At 42.5% G+C, this 18,084-nt stretch overlaps 1 protein-coding gene across 2 annotated transcripts; it reads right to left on the reverse strand.

The window, feature by feature from the left end:
• Positions 1–3,850: 3,850 nt before the first annotated feature.
• SKA1 (spindle and kinetochore associated complex subunit 1) lies at positions 3,851–16,658 on the reverse strand. 2 transcript variants are annotated; one of them, XM_038744278.1, is made up of 6 exons: positions 16,571–16,658; positions 13,927–14,051; positions 11,985–12,076; positions 9,549–9,683; positions 7,521–7,690; positions 3,851–4,149 (listed from the first exon to the last, which is right to left on the reverse strand). In XM_038744278.1, exons 1-6 carry the CDS (start codon positions 16,656–16,658, stop codon positions 4,001–4,003), a joined length of 759 nt encoding a protein of 252 aa, XP_038600206.1. In that variant the 3' UTR covers positions 3,851–4,000. The 2 variants fall into 2 exon arrangements, with proteins under 2 accessions (XP_038600206.1, XP_038600205.1); XM_038744277.1 differs by having other exon boundaries at positions 9,549–9,686.
• Positions 16,659–18,084: the final 1,426 nt, after the last annotated feature.

The raw sequence follows: 18,084 nt of genomic DNA on the forward strand, positions 1-18,084 counted from the left end.
CACCAAAACCTGCCGGTCTCACCTCCGCAACATCGCCAATATCCACCATTTTCTCTCCATCCAAACCACTACCTTGCTGGTTCAATCTCTCATCCTATCCCAACTGGACTACTGCATCAGCCTCCTCTCTGATCTCCCATCCTCATGTCTCTCCCCACTTCACGCTGCTGCCCGGATCATCTTTGTGCAGAAACGCTCTGGGCATGTTACTCCCCTCCTCAAAAATCTCCAGTGGCTACCAATCAACCTATGCATCAGGCGAAAACTCCTCACTCTCGGCTTCAAGGCTGTCCATCCCCTCGCCCCCTCCTACCTCACCTCCCTTCTCTCCTTCTCCAGCCCACCCCGCACCCTCCGCTCCTCTGCCGCTAACCTCCTCACTGTGCCTCATTCTCGCCCATCCTGCTGTCGACCCCCGGCCCATGTCCTTCCCCTGGCCTGGAATGCCCTCCCTCTGCCCATCCGCCAAGCTAGCTCCCTTCCTCCCTTCAAGGCCCTACTGAGAGCTCACCTCCTCCAGGAGGCCTTCCCAGACTGAGTCCCCTCCTTCCTCTCCTCCTTCTCCCCCTCCCCCTCCCCCTGCCCTACCTCCTTCCCCTGCCCACAGCACCTGTATATGTTTGTACAGATTTATTACTCTATTTTACTTGTACATATTTGCTATTCTATTTGTTTTGTTAATGATGTGCATCTAGCTTTACTTCTATTGATTCTGATGACTTGACATCTGTCCACATGTTTTGTTTTGTTGTCTGTCTCCCCCTTCTAGGCTGTGAGCCCATTGTTGGATAGGGACCGTCTCTGTATGCTGCCAACTTGTACTTCCCAAGCGCTTAGTACAGTGCTCTGCACACAATAAGCACTCAATAAATACAATTGAATGAATGAATAAACCAGTAGCATCATAGCGAAGCAGCTTGACCCAGTGGAAAGTTCCCAGGCTTGGGAATCAGAGGACGAGGGTTCTCATCCTGACTCTACCACTTACCTGCTGAGTGGTTTTGGACAAATCCCTTAACTTCTCTGTGCCTCAGTTTACTCATCTGTTCTCCCTTCTACTTAGACTTCGAACCCCATGTGAGACAGGGACTAACTTGATTACCTTGGATCTAGCCCAGTGCTTAGCATATAGCAAGCACTTAACAAATACTATCATTATCATTATTGTGAGTATGCCTGCAGAGTTCTGTTCTGTACAGGGCTCTTATCTACCCCTAGCTTTCCTGCTTTTTAATCTCTGTAATCACTAGAGGGCAATATGAGCATGCTTTTTAGAAAAGTAGATTTAAAAAACTACAGAATTACAATCCAAAGCAGTTTGGGGAAGGCAAAGACTAAATTATGTACTATATCAACAACCAGTGTACTGCACCCTGCCAACCGATAAGCCGGCCCTTTGTGGTTTTGCCTTTCCCTCTCTAGATAGCAAGCTGTAGTGTACTCTCCCAAGTGCTTAGTGCAGTGCTCTGCACACAGTAAGTGCTTAATAAATTAATTCATTCAATCGTATTTATTGAGCGCTTACTGTGTGCAGAGCACTGTACTAAGCGCTTACGATCGAATGAATGAATAAGCTTGTTGGGGGCAGGGAATGTGACTATTTGCTATTATACTGCACTCTCCCTAGTGCTTACAGTGCTCTGCACACAGTAAGGACTCAATAAATACAATTGACTGACTGAGTAAATTGTACAGATTCCCCTTCTAGACTATAAGCCCCATATGGGCAGGGATCATCTCTATTGCTGAACTGTACTTTCCAAGTGCTTAGTACAGTGGCTCTGCACACAGTAGGTGCTCAATAAGCATGATTGAATGAATGAAAAATGAAGATTAACCCATAAGGGAGAAGAAAAAGACAGGAAGATTAGACGGTCAGAAGGCATAAGGGGGTGCTGCTTCTGGAAGGGAAGAATGGGCACTTTAGATGGAGATGGAAATTGAGAAAGGGGAAATTAGTTCACTACACTGTTCACTCCTTGAAGGCAGGAGCATGGTAGCCTTCTAGAAATTCTCTGAACACCTGCACACCGAAGACTCTCAATAACTGTAAATGATCATGGTGGGGAGCCACTCAAGGTAATGTGCTTTAATAGACACAGTCTTTAATTTCTGATGCTTCCAATAGAAGAAACTTCTCAGTATTTTCAACAAAGATGTGCTTCTAATGCTACTAATTGAACAAAAACACTACTTACCTTTCAAGAGCTTGATAAAGCCAAAAATCAGGTGGATGTTAATCAACCGGTGTAGCAAGGCAATACATTTGGGTTTTAAAGACTTGTTGCCAAACTTAAGTATTTCAATAAGTCTGGAATTTGGCAGTTTAGCCAGAAAGTCTCAGGTCTAAAAAGTTACATTCAACTACAGGGAGGCAGGGGGCTTATGGTTGAGTAAGGCAAGGAAAATTGGAAACCCAGGAAAAGAAATGTGAAAGTGGAGGAAATGGAGCCAAAATACTTTTTCTGTTCCAAACAGAAAGTGGGCATGTGATTTAATTAAAAATCTATTAATATTATTAGCTTCCCACAGAGAAAATATTAAAATGGTAAACAGTACTTACAATCCAACCAGCCAGGTTCATATAACAGGATTAATACTTTTTATGATACATGAAGCCAGATTAGAAAGGCTAGATCCAATCTGAAACATGGCCAATTTTAAGAATTTCTCTTTCTAAAGATCAGAGTCTTTCAAATAAAACACATAAAAAGGCAAGCAACACAGCTCTTCAAAATGACAATTCATACAAATCAAAAACCACAGAAGTCACATTTTTGGAAACTGTTTTCCTCAAGTTAGGGGTACAGTTCATATTCCGTCCCTTATTTCTTTGCACTACTGTAAATGTGCAGAATCTCTTCTCATGCTTGTTTCTTAAACACTTTTTGAATCTTGCAAACTTATTTTCCAATCAGTTTGGACTCATCCTTATTGAGACTAAACTATTTGCCATTGGTTTGTTCTAAAAGTCTTCACCAACAATTACAGAGCTAGGAACTATAGTCACTTACTATTCAACAGGTTTGAATTTCTCACTATTAAATTTTTTCCCACAGTTTTTACTTGAAATGGAAAGTCAATATTATTTCCAGAGATTAATCCAATTCAATGCATCTCAGCTAAGCTACTAGTGATTAAACCAGCGGTATCTACTAAGCAAATGGTGTACAACTATGCCAACAAATCTTTTTAATTAGAACATTTCATATTTACAAAGCAGTCCCTTCGACAACTACTGAGCCTATTAGAAGGAAAGGAAATTGCATTATTTAGGTTTCTGTAATGCTGTCCTGATCTCACATTTAAAATATTCACCAATAATTGCACTAGTTACCCAAGAGAAGAAGATTAACTCACAGTAACGAGTCAAGCAAGGAACGGATCATTGTACTTCGTTTTCTTCCTCGGTTATCAGAAAATATTGTTCATGAAAAAATTCCACCCAAATTTAATGCTTTGTTAGGTAAATGCTAAAATTTTTACTGTCCTGATGAATCAGCAAGGCTGAGTCAAAGTTTAAGTCCAGTCTCTGCCATTCTCTCCCAAGGGGGACTCACATTCTGCCACTTTCTTGGACTCACAGAGAGGAATTAGCCTGCTCCTATTATGCTTAATGCTTTTGAGCCATCTCATCTGGACCATCCCTCACCTTCTCTACCTCTGAAGCAGGACAAGATACATGGGCAAACAATGCCATCAATACGAGTGTAGAATCAATCGATCATATTTATTGAGCTCACTATGCAGAGCGCTGTACTAAGTGCTTGGGAGAATACAATATAACAGGGCTTCGAATCTTAGTAGGCACTTAATAAATATCATGTTTATTATTCAAAACTTCCTCCTTACTAAGTAAAATCAAAGTTTAAATTCCTCAACTATTTTTAAATTAAAAGGTATTCCAGCAAGTATTTCTTTTATTTTAAAGTAAAAAAGTAGGGAAAATGCCAATATAAACATTATGGTCAAAGATGATGAGGAAAATCACGGGGACACGTTAGGTGATAACGTAACGGACAAGTCCTGCACCTCGCACTTCTGACAATCGCCTACAGTGACGCAAAATGTTCAGTATCACGTGGAACCGCTTGTCGAGCTTCAGATTAGTGAACTCCTTTATATCGGCCTCCACTATAAAGAACTGACCTGAAAATAGACAGGTATACATTAGTGTTACCAATAAACTGTTCCGACAATCGGCATTAATGCGTGGACTTCGACATTAGTATAGCAACGTTTTCTGACAGGATGCAACTTTCACATTTGCAAGAAAAATCATTTTTGTATCACTGAAGTTATCCATTTACTGATATGATTTAATGCTACGTAGTGCCAGTTATTCAATGAGATGCCTTCAGTGTATCCTGAACAAGAGACCGCTAAACATTTCAAATGACAACACCAGGTCCTAGTAACGTGCCTAGTAAGGAGGCTCTCACCCAGCATTTTCTCCAATTCCAAGGATCGACGGCACTCGCCACCTTGTCTCCATAGTCTCGGGTGGGGTTGCTTCCTCCCCTCATCATGCTTTCTCCCTCAACTCTGGACTACGGCCCGTCAGCCCAAGAAACCGTGCCATCCCTCCCTTTGACTTCTGCATGCTTTCAGGACCAGGGACTGTAAGCTGCAAGCCCTCAAAACTAGGAATTGGAAGCCACGGTCCTTGAGGGTCAGGACTTCGCCATGACTTACCCATCCCACTCCCCATTCAACACATTCCCGTTCCGTTTCCCTATTCCATCATGGGCAAACTTCCCATCCCCTGCTCCTCCTTTTTTTTTTAATCGCATTTATTGAGCACTTTCTATGTGCAAAGCACTGTTCTTTGCCACCACTGAATGACCACTGGTTCATTCTAGGCAACTCCGCCTTCCCCACTCTCTCCCAAGGGGGACTCACATTCTGCCATTCCATCGGATTCAGAGAGGAATCAATCTGCTCCTACCCCACTTCGTAATGCTTTTGCGCCATCTCATCTGCACCATTCCTCACCCTCTCTACCTCTGAAGCAGGACAGGATACATGGGCCTGGAAATCAGAAAGATCTGAGCCTGAACAGATCCTGTCTCTGTTATGTGACCTTGGGTAAGTCCCTTAACTTCTCCGTGACCCGGTTACCTCATCTGTAAAATGGGGATTATGGGACTGTGTCCAACCTGATTAACTTGTATTAACTCTCTCTCTCTCTGCCTCTCTCTGTTTCTCTGTCTCTGTTTCCTTGTTTGTCTCTGTTTCTCTTTCTGTCTCTGCCTGTTTGTCTCTCTCTCTGTCTCTGTCTGCTTCTCTGCCCTCTCTCTCCATTTCTCTATTTCTTCCTCTGTCTCTGTTTCTCTGCCCCCTCTCTGTTTCTCTCTCTCTCTCTCTCCATTTCTCTATTTCTTCCTCTCTTTCTCTGTCTCTCTGCCCCCTCTGTTTCTCTCTCTCCATTTCTATTTATTTTATTTTGTTAATATGTTCGGTTTTGTTCTCTGTCTCCCCCTTCTAGACTGTGAGCCCACTGTTGGGTAGGGACCATCTCTATATGTTGCCAACTTGTACTTCCCAAGCGCTTAGTACAGTGCTCTGCACACAGTAAGCGCTCAATAAATACGATTGATTGATTGATTGATGGGCAAACAAGGCTGGCAATACGAGTGAAGAGTCAATCAGTTATATTTATTGAGTGCTTATGGTGTACAGGGCACTGTACTAAGCGCTTGGAGAGTACAACGTAACAGACTATGTAAACATGTTCCTTGCCCACAGCGAGAATAGTAAACCCATGGCTTTTTGTCAGCTAGGTAGGTATGCTGACATCATTTTGAGGCAGATTTGGGGAAAGGATAGGGGGAGTGGCAAATAGCCTAAAACCAGATACTTAAAAGTCAATCATCAACTAATTCTAATTTGTATCTCAAAAATTTAAAATCAACACAACTTCAATTTCTGAGGTTACAGTTGGTTTGGGGAACTATAGTATTGATTTGTTTTATTGATGACTGGACTTTCAACAGCAGAACATTAGAAAATTTATTGGCCATTCACCTTTAGACATGTAACAGATAGTTACTCTCCCCACCTTCAAAGCCTTATTGAAGGCACATGTCCAAGAGCCCTTCCCTAAATCCTAATTTCCTTTTCTCCCACTCCCTCTGCGTCAACCTCACCCTTGGATTTGCTCCCTTTATTTACCCCTCCCTCAGACCCACAGTACTTAGGAAGCACCACGGCCTAATTGTCAGAGCGCAGGCCTGGAAGTCAGAAGGACCTGGGATTTAATCCTGACTCTCTAATTATCTGCTGTGTGCCCTTGGACAAGTCGCTTAACTTGTCTGTGCCTCAGTTACCTCATCTGTAAAATGGGGATTAAGACCGTGAGCCCCAGGTGGGGCAGGGACTGTGTCCAGCCTGATTGGGTTGACACAACCTCAGCATTTAGAAGAGTCGTGACACAGAGTAAGCGCTTAACAAATACCATCATCATCATCAATATCATTATTATGCACATATCTGTAATTCATTTATATTATTGTTTGTCTCCCCCTTCTAGACTCTAGACTGTATGCTCAGTGTGGACAGGGAACGAGTATGCTCAATCTGTTATACTGTATCCTCTCAAATGCTTACTACAGTATTCTGCAGACAGTAAGCACTCAATTAAGACGATTAATTGATTGATTGGCTATAACCAGAGGCCCTGCGCCTTGGAAAAGCTTGACACACAAAGACAGGAAACGCAGAGGTACCAGGCGTAACTGAGTGCTTTCTCACTAAGCATTCCATTTACCCAAAAGCAATGTTATCAACTGAAAGATTAACTATGACCAAACATTTGCCTTCCGAAGACAAGGCTTCAGTTCTTACTCTATTCATTAATGCATAAGGACTCGCCATCGAGAGGCACAAAGTACTCTTGCAGTAATATTCAACAACATTAATCAGATCACATTTACATAGCATGGAGCACATTGAAACACATGCCATGATGATGCTAAGTTCCCTTCCCCGACTCCCAACCACCATTTCTCCATCAAGATGGTCAACTGGCTAGAGACCACCTCGCCAGCTGGAGTCCAGTTAGCAGCATTAATTAAATGAATTTAATCAATAAAAGAGATTCAATCCCCCTCTTGACGCTCTTTCCACAATCTGTACCAGCTACTGATTTACTCTGAATAATAAACTAAGGAATTCACTACTTCTAAATAGTTTAACCCTCCTTAACCCTCAATAAATATGATCGATTAACTCATAGATGGTGTGCTGGAAGAGAGATTTAATATATAGATATCACTATATAGGGATATATTTTGATAATGGGAAATACAGAGGGAGTAGATCTCCATTGATCTGTATTTAGAGCTATATTTCTAGACTGCCCCATAATGGCAATTGAAACTAGGCAGTATTTTCTAGTGTACAGGATCTAGATGTGGAAAAATTTCTTTGAATGCCAATTACCTGTGGAATGGTTTACCTTCCCTGGTTTAGCTTAATGTTTTAACTTGCCATATTTCCAAGTAAGTCATATTACTTACCTTTAGTATCCTTGGTTTCTTCTTCAAGGAATCTGTGATAGAGATTTCTGACTGCAGAGCTCATAGATTTTTTTGGTTGTTGGAGAATCTTATATTTACTAGTCACTGCCCTGTTGATTTCTTGAACAACATCATTAATTTGACAGTATGTCAAACGAGATTTCATATACCTTAAAAAAAGCCCCAGATTGAAAAAGTCATATAGTGGCATTTATAATACATTTCAATTTCTATGACAAATAACTTCATCCCATTGGATTTGGTAGTTATCAGAATAGGCTAGGACCATTTTCTCATTTAAATACTGATAGTTTGCCCACCAAGGAATAATTACAGATTAGCAACCAATGAAGCATAAACTTAAAGCTATGTTCAAATAAATAGAAACGGCAGCATATCAACAAATGCTTACCCTAGTGATAAAGGTGTTCTACTTGGCCAGGTCTCTGCCATTCTTAATCGAAAGTGCTTTCCTATCATTTTGATAGGATAAGCAATTCATTCATTCATTCAATCGTATTTATTGGGTGCTTACTGTGTGCAGAGCACTGTCCTAAGCGCTTGGGAAGTACAAGTTAGCAACATATAGAGACGGTCCCTACCCAAAAATGGGCTCACAGTCTAGAGGGGGGAGACAGACAACAAAACAAAACATGTGGACAGGTGTTGTCATCAGAATAAACACAAATAAAGCTAGATGCACATCATTAACAAAATAAATAGAATAGTAAATATGTACAAGTAAAATAAATAGAGTAATAAATCTGTACTAACATATATACAGGTGCTGTGGGGAGGGGAAGGAGGTAGGGTGGGGGAAAGCAATGCCATAACAGGTCAGACCTAGTTCCCCCACAAATTGTCCCCAATGATAGCAATAAGGCAGAGGAGAGAGAATGGGTGAATAGTAGAAAAGAGGTGGAGTGGTCAGAAAAGCAGTCAATCCCATGACCTCCCAACACAAAATAAACTCCATTCCCACCCTAAAACGAATATCCACCTTAAGTATCCCAGGAAAGAGTAGAGCAAAATAAAAATCACTCCTAACAAAACAAAAGAATACTTTTGAAAGAAAATTGGCAATAGACATGCTGGTGGAAAATTACTTTTTAAATCCCTAAAGCGAGGGACCTGTCTTTTGCTTCTATCAAGCAGTTAATTTACTGCTCTGCACACAGTTGGCAGTTAATAAACACCACTGATGATGATGTTTTCCTTATTTGAATTTAAGCAAATAAAATTCTATGATGAGTGTAGTCTTGATGATGATGATGGTATTTGTTAAGCGCTTACTATGTGCCGAGCACTGTTCTAAGCGCTAGGGTAGATACAAGGTAGTCAGGTTGTCCCACGTGGGGCTCACAGTCTTCATCCCCATTTTACAGATGAGGTCACTGAGGCACAAAGAAGTGAGGTGACTTGCCCAAGGTCACACAGCAGACAAGTGGCGGAGCCGGGATTAGAACCCGTGTCCTCTGACTCCCAAGCCTGTGCTCCTTCCACTATGCCATGCTGCTTCCCATTATATTTCAAAGGTATACTGATAAAATGGCCCTACTATCTTAAACAATACAGCAGCTGTGTTACTTTGCAAGAAATTTGTCATCAGCATCATCATCAATTGTATTTATTGAGCGCTTACTGTGTGCACAGCACTGTACTAAGCGCTTGGGAAGTACAAGTTGGCAGCATATAGAGACAGTCCCTACCCAACAGTGGGCTCACAGTCTAAAAGGGGGAGATAGAGAACAAAACCAAACATACTAACGAAATAAAATAAATAGAATCGATATGTACAAGTAAAATAGAGTAATCAATATGTACAAACATATATACATATATACAGGTGCTGTGGGGAAGGGAAGGAGGTAAGATAGGGGGGATGGAGAGGGGGACGAGGGGGAGAGGAAGGAAGGGGCTCAGTCTGGGAAGGCCTCCTGGAGGAGGTAATCAATATGAGCAAGTCTTATGACTAAAACTAGCTGTAACCATGCATGCCTGATATTAAAGAAATATAAGCATACTTACGCAGGAACAGTATTGAATTCAGCTGCAGTTATTAATAAGGCTTCTTTAATCATTTTTGGCTGTTTTAACGATTTCTTTGTTTGCCCAGGTTCTGCAACTTGGTCTTGTTCTTCAGTTTTCACCATGGGTCCTGCACTGCTGCAGGATAAGTAAAGAGGGTGTCTAGATTATCTAGATCATTGTTGCCAATTTGTACTTCCCAAGCGCTTAGTACAGTGCTCTGCACATAGTAAGCGCTCAATAAATACGATTGATGATAAATACGATTGATGATAGATCAATATGATAATAATTTTGGTATTTGTTAAGCGCTTACTATGTGCCAAGCAATGTTCTAAGCACTGGGGGAGATACAAGGTGATCAGGTTGTCCCACATGGGGCTCACAGTCTTCATCCCCATTTTCCAGATGAGGTAAATGAGGCACAGAGAAGTTAGGTGACTTGCCCAAAGTCACACAGTTGATAAGTGGCGGAGCTGGGACTAGAACCCACGACTCCCAAGCCCACGTCCTTTCCGCGGCCCACGCTCTTTCCACTAAGCCACGCTGCTTCTCTATCAATATGTCACATCCTGATAACAGAAGTATCCAGCTTGGAAAAGAGCTATTCAAGATTGTTATACTCAACCATTTGCTAAATTTGCTCTATCCACCAGCCCATACGAGCAGCATGGCATAGTGGATAGACCACGGGCTTGGGAGTCAGAAGGCCATGAGTTCTAATCCTGGCTCCGCCACTTGTCTGCTGTGTGATCTTGGGCAAGTCATTTCACTTCTCTGTGCCTTAGTTACCTCATCTGTAAAATGGGGATTGAGACTGTGAGCCCCATGTGGGACAGGGACTGTGTCCAACTTGATTTGCTTGGCACATAGTAAGCGCTTAACAAATACCATCATTATTATTACTGTTATTATTATGCTCATGCGCTTGCCCGGCTTTCCCTACACAGCTCCTTCCCACTCCCAAACACTTACTACAGTGGTTTGCACACCGTAAGCACTCAATAAATATGAAAGAATGAACTCCCTGCAGCACTGTTTCCCAGATGAAGACTGCCAGAAAAATACGCTTGAGTGGGCCAATTTCCTCTCGAACTCCAATCCCCAGAAACATTCATCCATGCTGACAGAGCCCAAAAGACTTACTCATCTAGGTGTCTACAGGGAGGAGCGAACTGGAAAAGCAATAGAAGGTGCCACAGCTGCTCTGACACTTCCCTTTGCCTACTGGCGCTGCTGGAGCTCTGGCTGCTTTAGCTAAAGACGTTTGGATGGGTAAGCTCATCGTTATTTTTGAGTGAGGACGGAAGAACGGCGGGGCAAGGTGTGTCCCAAAAGTGTGCACAAAGTGCCTGAGTTTGCATGTGTGCAAAGATTTGGATGGTAAACCAGTGAGGCGAAAGGAAGGGAAAAAGTGCCTCTGTGTGACGATATCAGTCTCCCTGAATTCCCGCTAGACTGTAAGCTCCTCAAGGGCAAGGGTGGTGGCTACCAACTCAAATGAACTGTACCCTCCTAAGCGCTTAGTTCAGTGCTCTGCACACAGTTAGCTCTGGTTCCATCTCCACTCCTTGGAGTCATTTTGAAGCCTCTCTCCCCTTCCGTCTCTCCTTCCCGGCTCCTCAGAACTTCGCTAATGATGTGATTGTTCCTGATGACTCCCTGGCTTCTCACTACCAAAACCTCTTGCTCCATCCAGCCATACCCACTTGCCAGCCTGAAAGCAGGGTGGTCTATCAAGTGAATGGTCCAAGTAAAAATTCATATTTTTAAAAATAAACTACATGCAGGAAGATTACGATAAAATTTCAATATTTTACGTATTTACACAGAGATCTGTCTTTCCTGAATTCTTTTTCTTTCCCCTATTTGTACCCGTAGTACATGCATAAACTGTGGCCATTTGGACTACAAGTTCTCTGCAATTAAGTACCAAGATTTTTTTTTAAGTTCTAAACAGCACCTAGTACATACAGGGCCCTAAAATTCGAGCCCTTGTGCCCAGAAATAAACACTTGCTAAATCAAGAAATTGACTAAGCAGGTGGCCCTAAAAGTTGGAAATCTCCTATTACAAATCATTCAGCTCTTTACTCCAGGCATTTTAAAGAGAACTCCAACTTGCCTTTCTAAATAAAAAAAACAGACTGCTTCCCAAAAGCCTTACTTAGTTGTCAAGGGTCTTAAAAGTCTTTGCTGATAGACACAAGATATTGAGACCCAAAAGAATGATTACAGTCTGTTAAACCTTCTTATACAGGTATGCGTAGCTGATCTTTCTAGGTTTCTGATGGTCTCCCCTTGCACACTGCCAAGTCATTAACCACCAGTAAAACTGAAGGACGCAACTACGTCTCCATGCAGCATGTTATGTTTCCATTTTAACTGTGTAAAAGCCATTGATCAGAAATTTCACCATCAGCAGGAATACACTTACCAGGCTGGATTTACTTGGGGAAGATGAGGAGGAACATTTTCCTTGAGGTGCTCTACTTCTTTATAGTCTCCTTCAATAGATTCTTGGAGCTCCTAAAATTAAAAGTTTAGTCCTCCTTATGGTCGATTTAAAATAGAACAGCTTGAAAGATTCTAAAAGTGTGTCCAGACACAGCTAAAGAAGTGTCATGGAACAGCTAGGTAACAAAAAGTAGGAAATGATAAATCTCTAAGAAGCTGGTAGACTTGAATAGTTTACAGAATTAATGTAGGGGTTTAAGAAGAATGACTTGATATTCTGAAGCTTTGGGGACTGCCAATCATTTTCCCTCACTCAAATTTTCAGGGCACAAACGATATAGTCAGATTTCAATATTCAGTGGTGGTTCAAGCAATTCCAAAATGAGGCACAGAGAAGCTAAGTGATTTGCCCAAGGTCACAGAGCAGACAGGTGGCGGAGCTAGGATTAGAAGCCGGGTCCAGGCAAACAAAACTTTTGTTTGCTTAGATTAAGAAAATATGTGACACCTCAAGTCACTTAGCTTCTCTGTGCCTCGTTTACCTCACCTGCAAAATAGGGGTTATAACTGTGACCCCCACGGACTGTGTCCAACCTGATTAGCTTGTCTCTACCCCAGTGCTTAGTATAGTGCCTAATAAATACCATTTAAAAAAAAAAAGACCGGCCTGCTCCGTAACCTCAGACACTTTGATCCTCAGTTTCCTCATCCATGAAATAGGGGTAATAATGCCTTCTCTCTTTCTCACTAGCGTATCATGAGAATAAACTGTGATAATTGATTGATTGATTCATTCATCCAATCATTTATTGAGCGCTTACTGTGTGCAAAGCACTGTACTAAGCACTTGGGAGAATACAACAGTAAGCACATTCCCTGCCCACAACAAGCTTAGTCTAGAGGGTATGAAAGCCCTCAAGTGAAAGCTCTTTGGAAAAATTAAGCTCTCTACAAAGTATTATTATTAAAAAAATGTCTCCTTCTCCCTGCCCATTTGACAATATCAGAGGGATGATTCACCCAACGACAGTATAAGGGGCCTGAAATCTATTCTCCATTATTATTTTGGTATTTGTTTGATAAGCGCTTACTATGTGTCAAGTACCGTTACAGAAGCTGGAGTAAACACAAGGATGGACTGCCCTAATCCAAATCCTGCTCTAAAATCAGATCACAACCTTATCATCAACAATTATATGGCCAGTAGACAGCAGTTTACCTATAATCAGTCAATCAACCAATGGTATTTCGTGAACACTTACCGTGTGCAGAACACTGAAGCAAGTGATTGGGAAAGTACAATACTAGAGTTGATAGACCTGATCCCTGTCCACAAGCAGCTGACAGTCTTCCAGGGCAGACAGACATTAAAATAGATAAGGGATGAGGGAAATAGTAAAATATAAGAATATTTACATCAGTCTTACAGGGCTGAGGTGAGAATCAAAGGACAGCCGTCCTTCATATTCAAAATTGATTCTAGTGATGGTGGAAGTGCCTGGAAATGTGTCACCTAAGTATGTCCCATTACTGTACTATGGTTGTTGTTATTCACAATGCCTCGATTCCTACCTTCCTGAAACTTGCCCACTTTGACTCTTTCCTATCCAGGCAAATTACTTGTCTAATCTTGTTTTAAATGTCAATCTCGAATATTCTTTGACTTTTCTAGTAGTAATAGCATTTGCTAAGGGCTTACTGTCTGCAGCACACTGTGCTAAGCACTGGAAGAAAATACGCAGGTGAAAATTAGACACAGTCCCTGTCTCTCAAGGGGACTCACTTTCTACCTATTTTCTTAAAAAGTATTTACACAAAGCTAAGTCCTGCTCCATTTGCAACCTAGGTAATTTTTCTTGGCTTGCTCTATAAAGGAAAATTTAGGCTTGCATTATTTCTAAAAGACAAACATCTTTGTTTACCTTCAGGGAATTCCTCAGATGTTCTTGGCGTTGAACTTCCAGCTCCAATTTATTTAAAAATTCATTTAGAAGAGACATTTCATATCCTATTTTACTCAGCACTGTCTTCAAGGATGGCTCCTGCCCTATTAAAGCAAAAGATAATGGCTGAATACGTCTTGAGATCAACTGTACTGCGAGTTTCCCCTCTCAGTACCACACCTGGATGATTTCCTAGCTTGGGCAGTGGCTAGTGAGTGGAAGGCAATCTGCTACAAGTCAAAACTCCCCCATGCAGGGCAGCAGCGGTGTGGGAGAGAGTCGAGGACGGAAACTCAAGTTTACTGCGTGGAAGAAGGCAATGGTAAACCACTGCCGTATTTTTACCAAGAAAACTCTATGGATACACTACCAGAATGATCGCACATGGAGGTGGGGCATTCTGAGAGAGATGTGTCCATGGCGTCACTATGGGTCGGAGACTACGCACAGCATAAGACAAGACAGAGAGGTAGCCACACTCAGGGAGGTTGCCCGTGTCACACAGGCAACTATACACCCGATGATGCAAACAAAAATGCAAAGACAATATCCAGCTGGGCCTAACTTTAATTTCTAGCAGACGGAAGTGCAGCTGCTTACACGCCATCGACCCGTTGGCCTATCTGGGGGATCCAGTCGATTCTCTTAATAACATATTCTAGAATCCGTCTCTTCCTCTCCATCCTTTTAGACTGTGAGCCCACTGTTGCGTAGGGACTGTCTCTATATGTTGCCAATTTGTACTTCCCAAGCGCTTAGTACAGTGCTCTGCACATAGTAAGCGCTCAATAAATACGATTGATGATGATCCAAAACTGACCCCATGATGGTCTAAGCACTTATCCTACCCCATCTCAACTACCGCATCGACCTCCTTGCTGGCCTCCCAGACTTGAGTCTGTCCCCTTTCAAATTGGTGCTCCCCTCTGCTGTCCGGATATTTCTAAAACGTCGTTTGTTGTCTGTCTCCCCCTTCTAGACCGTGAGCCCGCTGTTGGGTAGGAACCGTCTCTATATGTTGCCAACGTGTACTTCCCAAGCGCTTAGTCCAGTGCTCTGCACACAGTAAGCGCTCAATAAATATGATTGAAAGAATGAATGAATGGTTTGCACACAGCTCTCCACTCCTCAAAAACCTCCGATGACTGCCCATCCCCAATACACTGTAAGTTCCTTGCGGGCAGAGAATGGGCCAACCAACTCTACTATATTGTACTCTCCTAAGCACTTAGTCCAGTGCTCTGCACACAATAAGCGCTCAATAAATACGATTGAAAGAATGAATGAATGGTTTGCCACTCCTCAAAAACCTCCGATGACTGCCCATCCCCAATACACTGTAAGTTCCTTGTGGGCAGAGAATGGGCCAACCAACTCTACTATATTGTATTCTCCTAAGCGCTTAGTACAGTGCTCTGCACACATTAAGCTCTCAATAAATATGATTGATTGATCCCTCTCATCTCTCTCTCCCCAATATTTATCCTCACTCCTCTCCCACTATTCAGTGCCTCGCTCTCCTCTTTCACACTGCTGACCTTTTTTGCTCACACCTTCACCATCATCGTAGGTATGTATTCAGCGCTTACTGTGTATAGAACACAGTACCAAGTGCTTGGGAGAGCATGATACAGGCAGAGAAGAAATTTAATCCTGGACTCTTGAGCACCAAGTAAATATTGTAGTGGTTATACAATTCGATTTTTACCAGCCAGATGCTATGAAGAATCCAGTCCCGCCTTCTTCACCTGTACTGCAATATTCAGACATGGTTTTGGCTCTTCCTTCTTGCCTGAAACTCTCTCCCCTTTCAGATATGGCAGGCCACCACTCTCCCCATCATCAAAGCTCTATTTAAAAAAATCACATCTCCTCCAAAAACCTTCCCTGACTCATCTCTCATTTCCCCCACCTTACTGCATATAACCTAGGCACTTGAGTAATCATCCTTTGAGTACTGTAGTACTCATCTCACCCCAACATCATTTACTGACTTTAAACTCTGTTGTGTTTCCCCCACCTATCATTTACTTAAGTTTCTGTCTTTCTTCCCTGCTAAACTGAAAGCTCTTTGAGGGCAGGGATCCTGTCTACTGAGCCTATTGTACCCTCCCAAGCATGTTAGTACAGTGCCCAGCACAGAGTAGACACTCAAATACCACAGATTAATTCAGCACACCCTATCCTGAGGAAGAATGGAGTGATATAACAGGGCCACGCCAAAACAAACCCATCCAATCTGACCATGCAGGATGCTACTTCCTAAACGTAATAGTTTGGCTAATTCAATTTGGACTTGTAATTATTTACTGATTGATCCAATAGAACTACTTCTGATTCTCACTCCTCTCCCGTTTCTAAAGCCTGACAGGCAGAAATGATAGTAAATTTGTTCAATTACTTAGGAAACTCATAGCGACAAGGATTACGTCTATGATGATTTGCCTGTTTTATCTAAACTCATGCTGCATTTATAGTAGGCACTTGCTGCCTTATTAATTATTCAAAGCACTGATTAGAACCTTCAAACTCAATATGGCCTGGTTCATCTGGGAGGGATTCCCAATACCCTGGATTAAAGCATCCAAAAAAAAAAAAAAAATTAAATGACGAAGTGGCTTACCAATGTTCCTCAACTGGAGAGTTTTTTTTATATTCGAAATTTTTCCATTGATGTGAGAACATAAGTCTTCTAGATCTGAAGAGTCCATACCCTAATTGGAGAAACAACGCACATGGAATGAAGACTGAGTCCCGTTTCTATGGGCTTTCTAAGGTTGTAAGACAAAGGGCAAGGGCAGCAGCCGACATCTGACAAGTTGGGAGGTCGGGAAAAGTCACACACTTCTCTCAATTTTTCAAACGGATCGCTGAAATGAGTCACAAGAAGCAGTGTGGCCTAGCGGATAGATCACCAGCTTGGGAGACGGAAGGACCCAGCTCACTATGGGCAGGGAACACGCTTTCTAATTCGGCTGTTGTACTCTCCCCGCGCTTAGAGCAGTGCTCTGCACATAGTGAGCACTCAATAAAGACCGTTGGTTGATTGCTGTGGGACCTTGTGGGGCTGCATTTCTCTTCTCTGTGCCTCAGTTACCCCATCTGTAGAATGTGGATTGAGACTGTGAACCCCACGTGGAACATGGACTGTGTCCAACCTGATTGGCTTTTATCTCCCCCAGTGCTTTATATAAATGTCTATAGAAGTGCTTAACAGATACCTTAAAAATTTATTTTTCGTCCCACTCTTCCTTAATAATAATAATAATGGCATTTGTTAAGCACTTACTATATGCAAAGCACTGTTCTAAGTGCTGGGGGTGATACAACGTGATCAGATTGTCCCACGTGCGGCTCACAGTCAATCCCCATTTTACAGATGAGGTAACTGAGGCTTAGAGAAGTTAAGTGACTTGCCCAAGGTCACACAGCAGACATGTGGTGGAGCCGGGATTCGAACCCATGACCTCTGACTCCAAAGCCCGTGCTCTTTCCACTGAGCCATGCTGCTTCTCCTTACAGTGCAAGCTCGTTGTGGGCAGGGAATGTGTCTGTTTACTGTTGTATTGTACTCTCCCAAGAGCCTAGTACAGTGCTCCGTACCCCGTAAGCACTCAATAAATACGATTAAATGAATTGTATTCACCCAAGCGCTTAACACAACAGTTCTCAGCACCCAGTAGACACTCAATAAATACCACCAATTGACCTTTTTCCTCTCTAGACTGTAAGCGCTTTGTGAGCAGGGAATGGGTCTGTTTTGTACTGTAATAATAATAATCGTATTTATTGGGCGCTGTCAACGCCTGTGAGGAGCGCAAGAAACCCATCGGCTGCAACTGCGAGAAAAATAATCTGGGCAGAAGAGGGAACTGTGGACTGAAGTAGGAAGAGACAAGGGGGCAGGGAGGTCAGTGAGAAGACCGATGCTATAGTTAATATTGGTATTTGTTAAGCACTTACTATGTGCAAAGCACTGTTCTAAGAGCCGGGGTAGATACAAGGTAATCAGGTTGTCCCATGAGGGGCTCACAGTCTTCATCCCCATTTTATAGATGAGGGAACTGAGGCTCAGAGAAGTGAAGTGACTTGCCCAAAGTCACACAGCTGACAAGTGGCGGAGCCGGGATTTGAACC

This window comes from Tachyglossus aculeatus, chromosome 3 (genome assembly GCF_015852505.1).
Source record: "Tachyglossus aculeatus isolate mTacAcu1 chromosome 3, mTacAcu1.pri, whole genome shotgun sequence".
NCBI classification, from domain to species: Eukaryota; Metazoa; Chordata; class Mammalia; order Monotremata; family Tachyglossidae; genus Tachyglossus; species Tachyglossus aculeatus.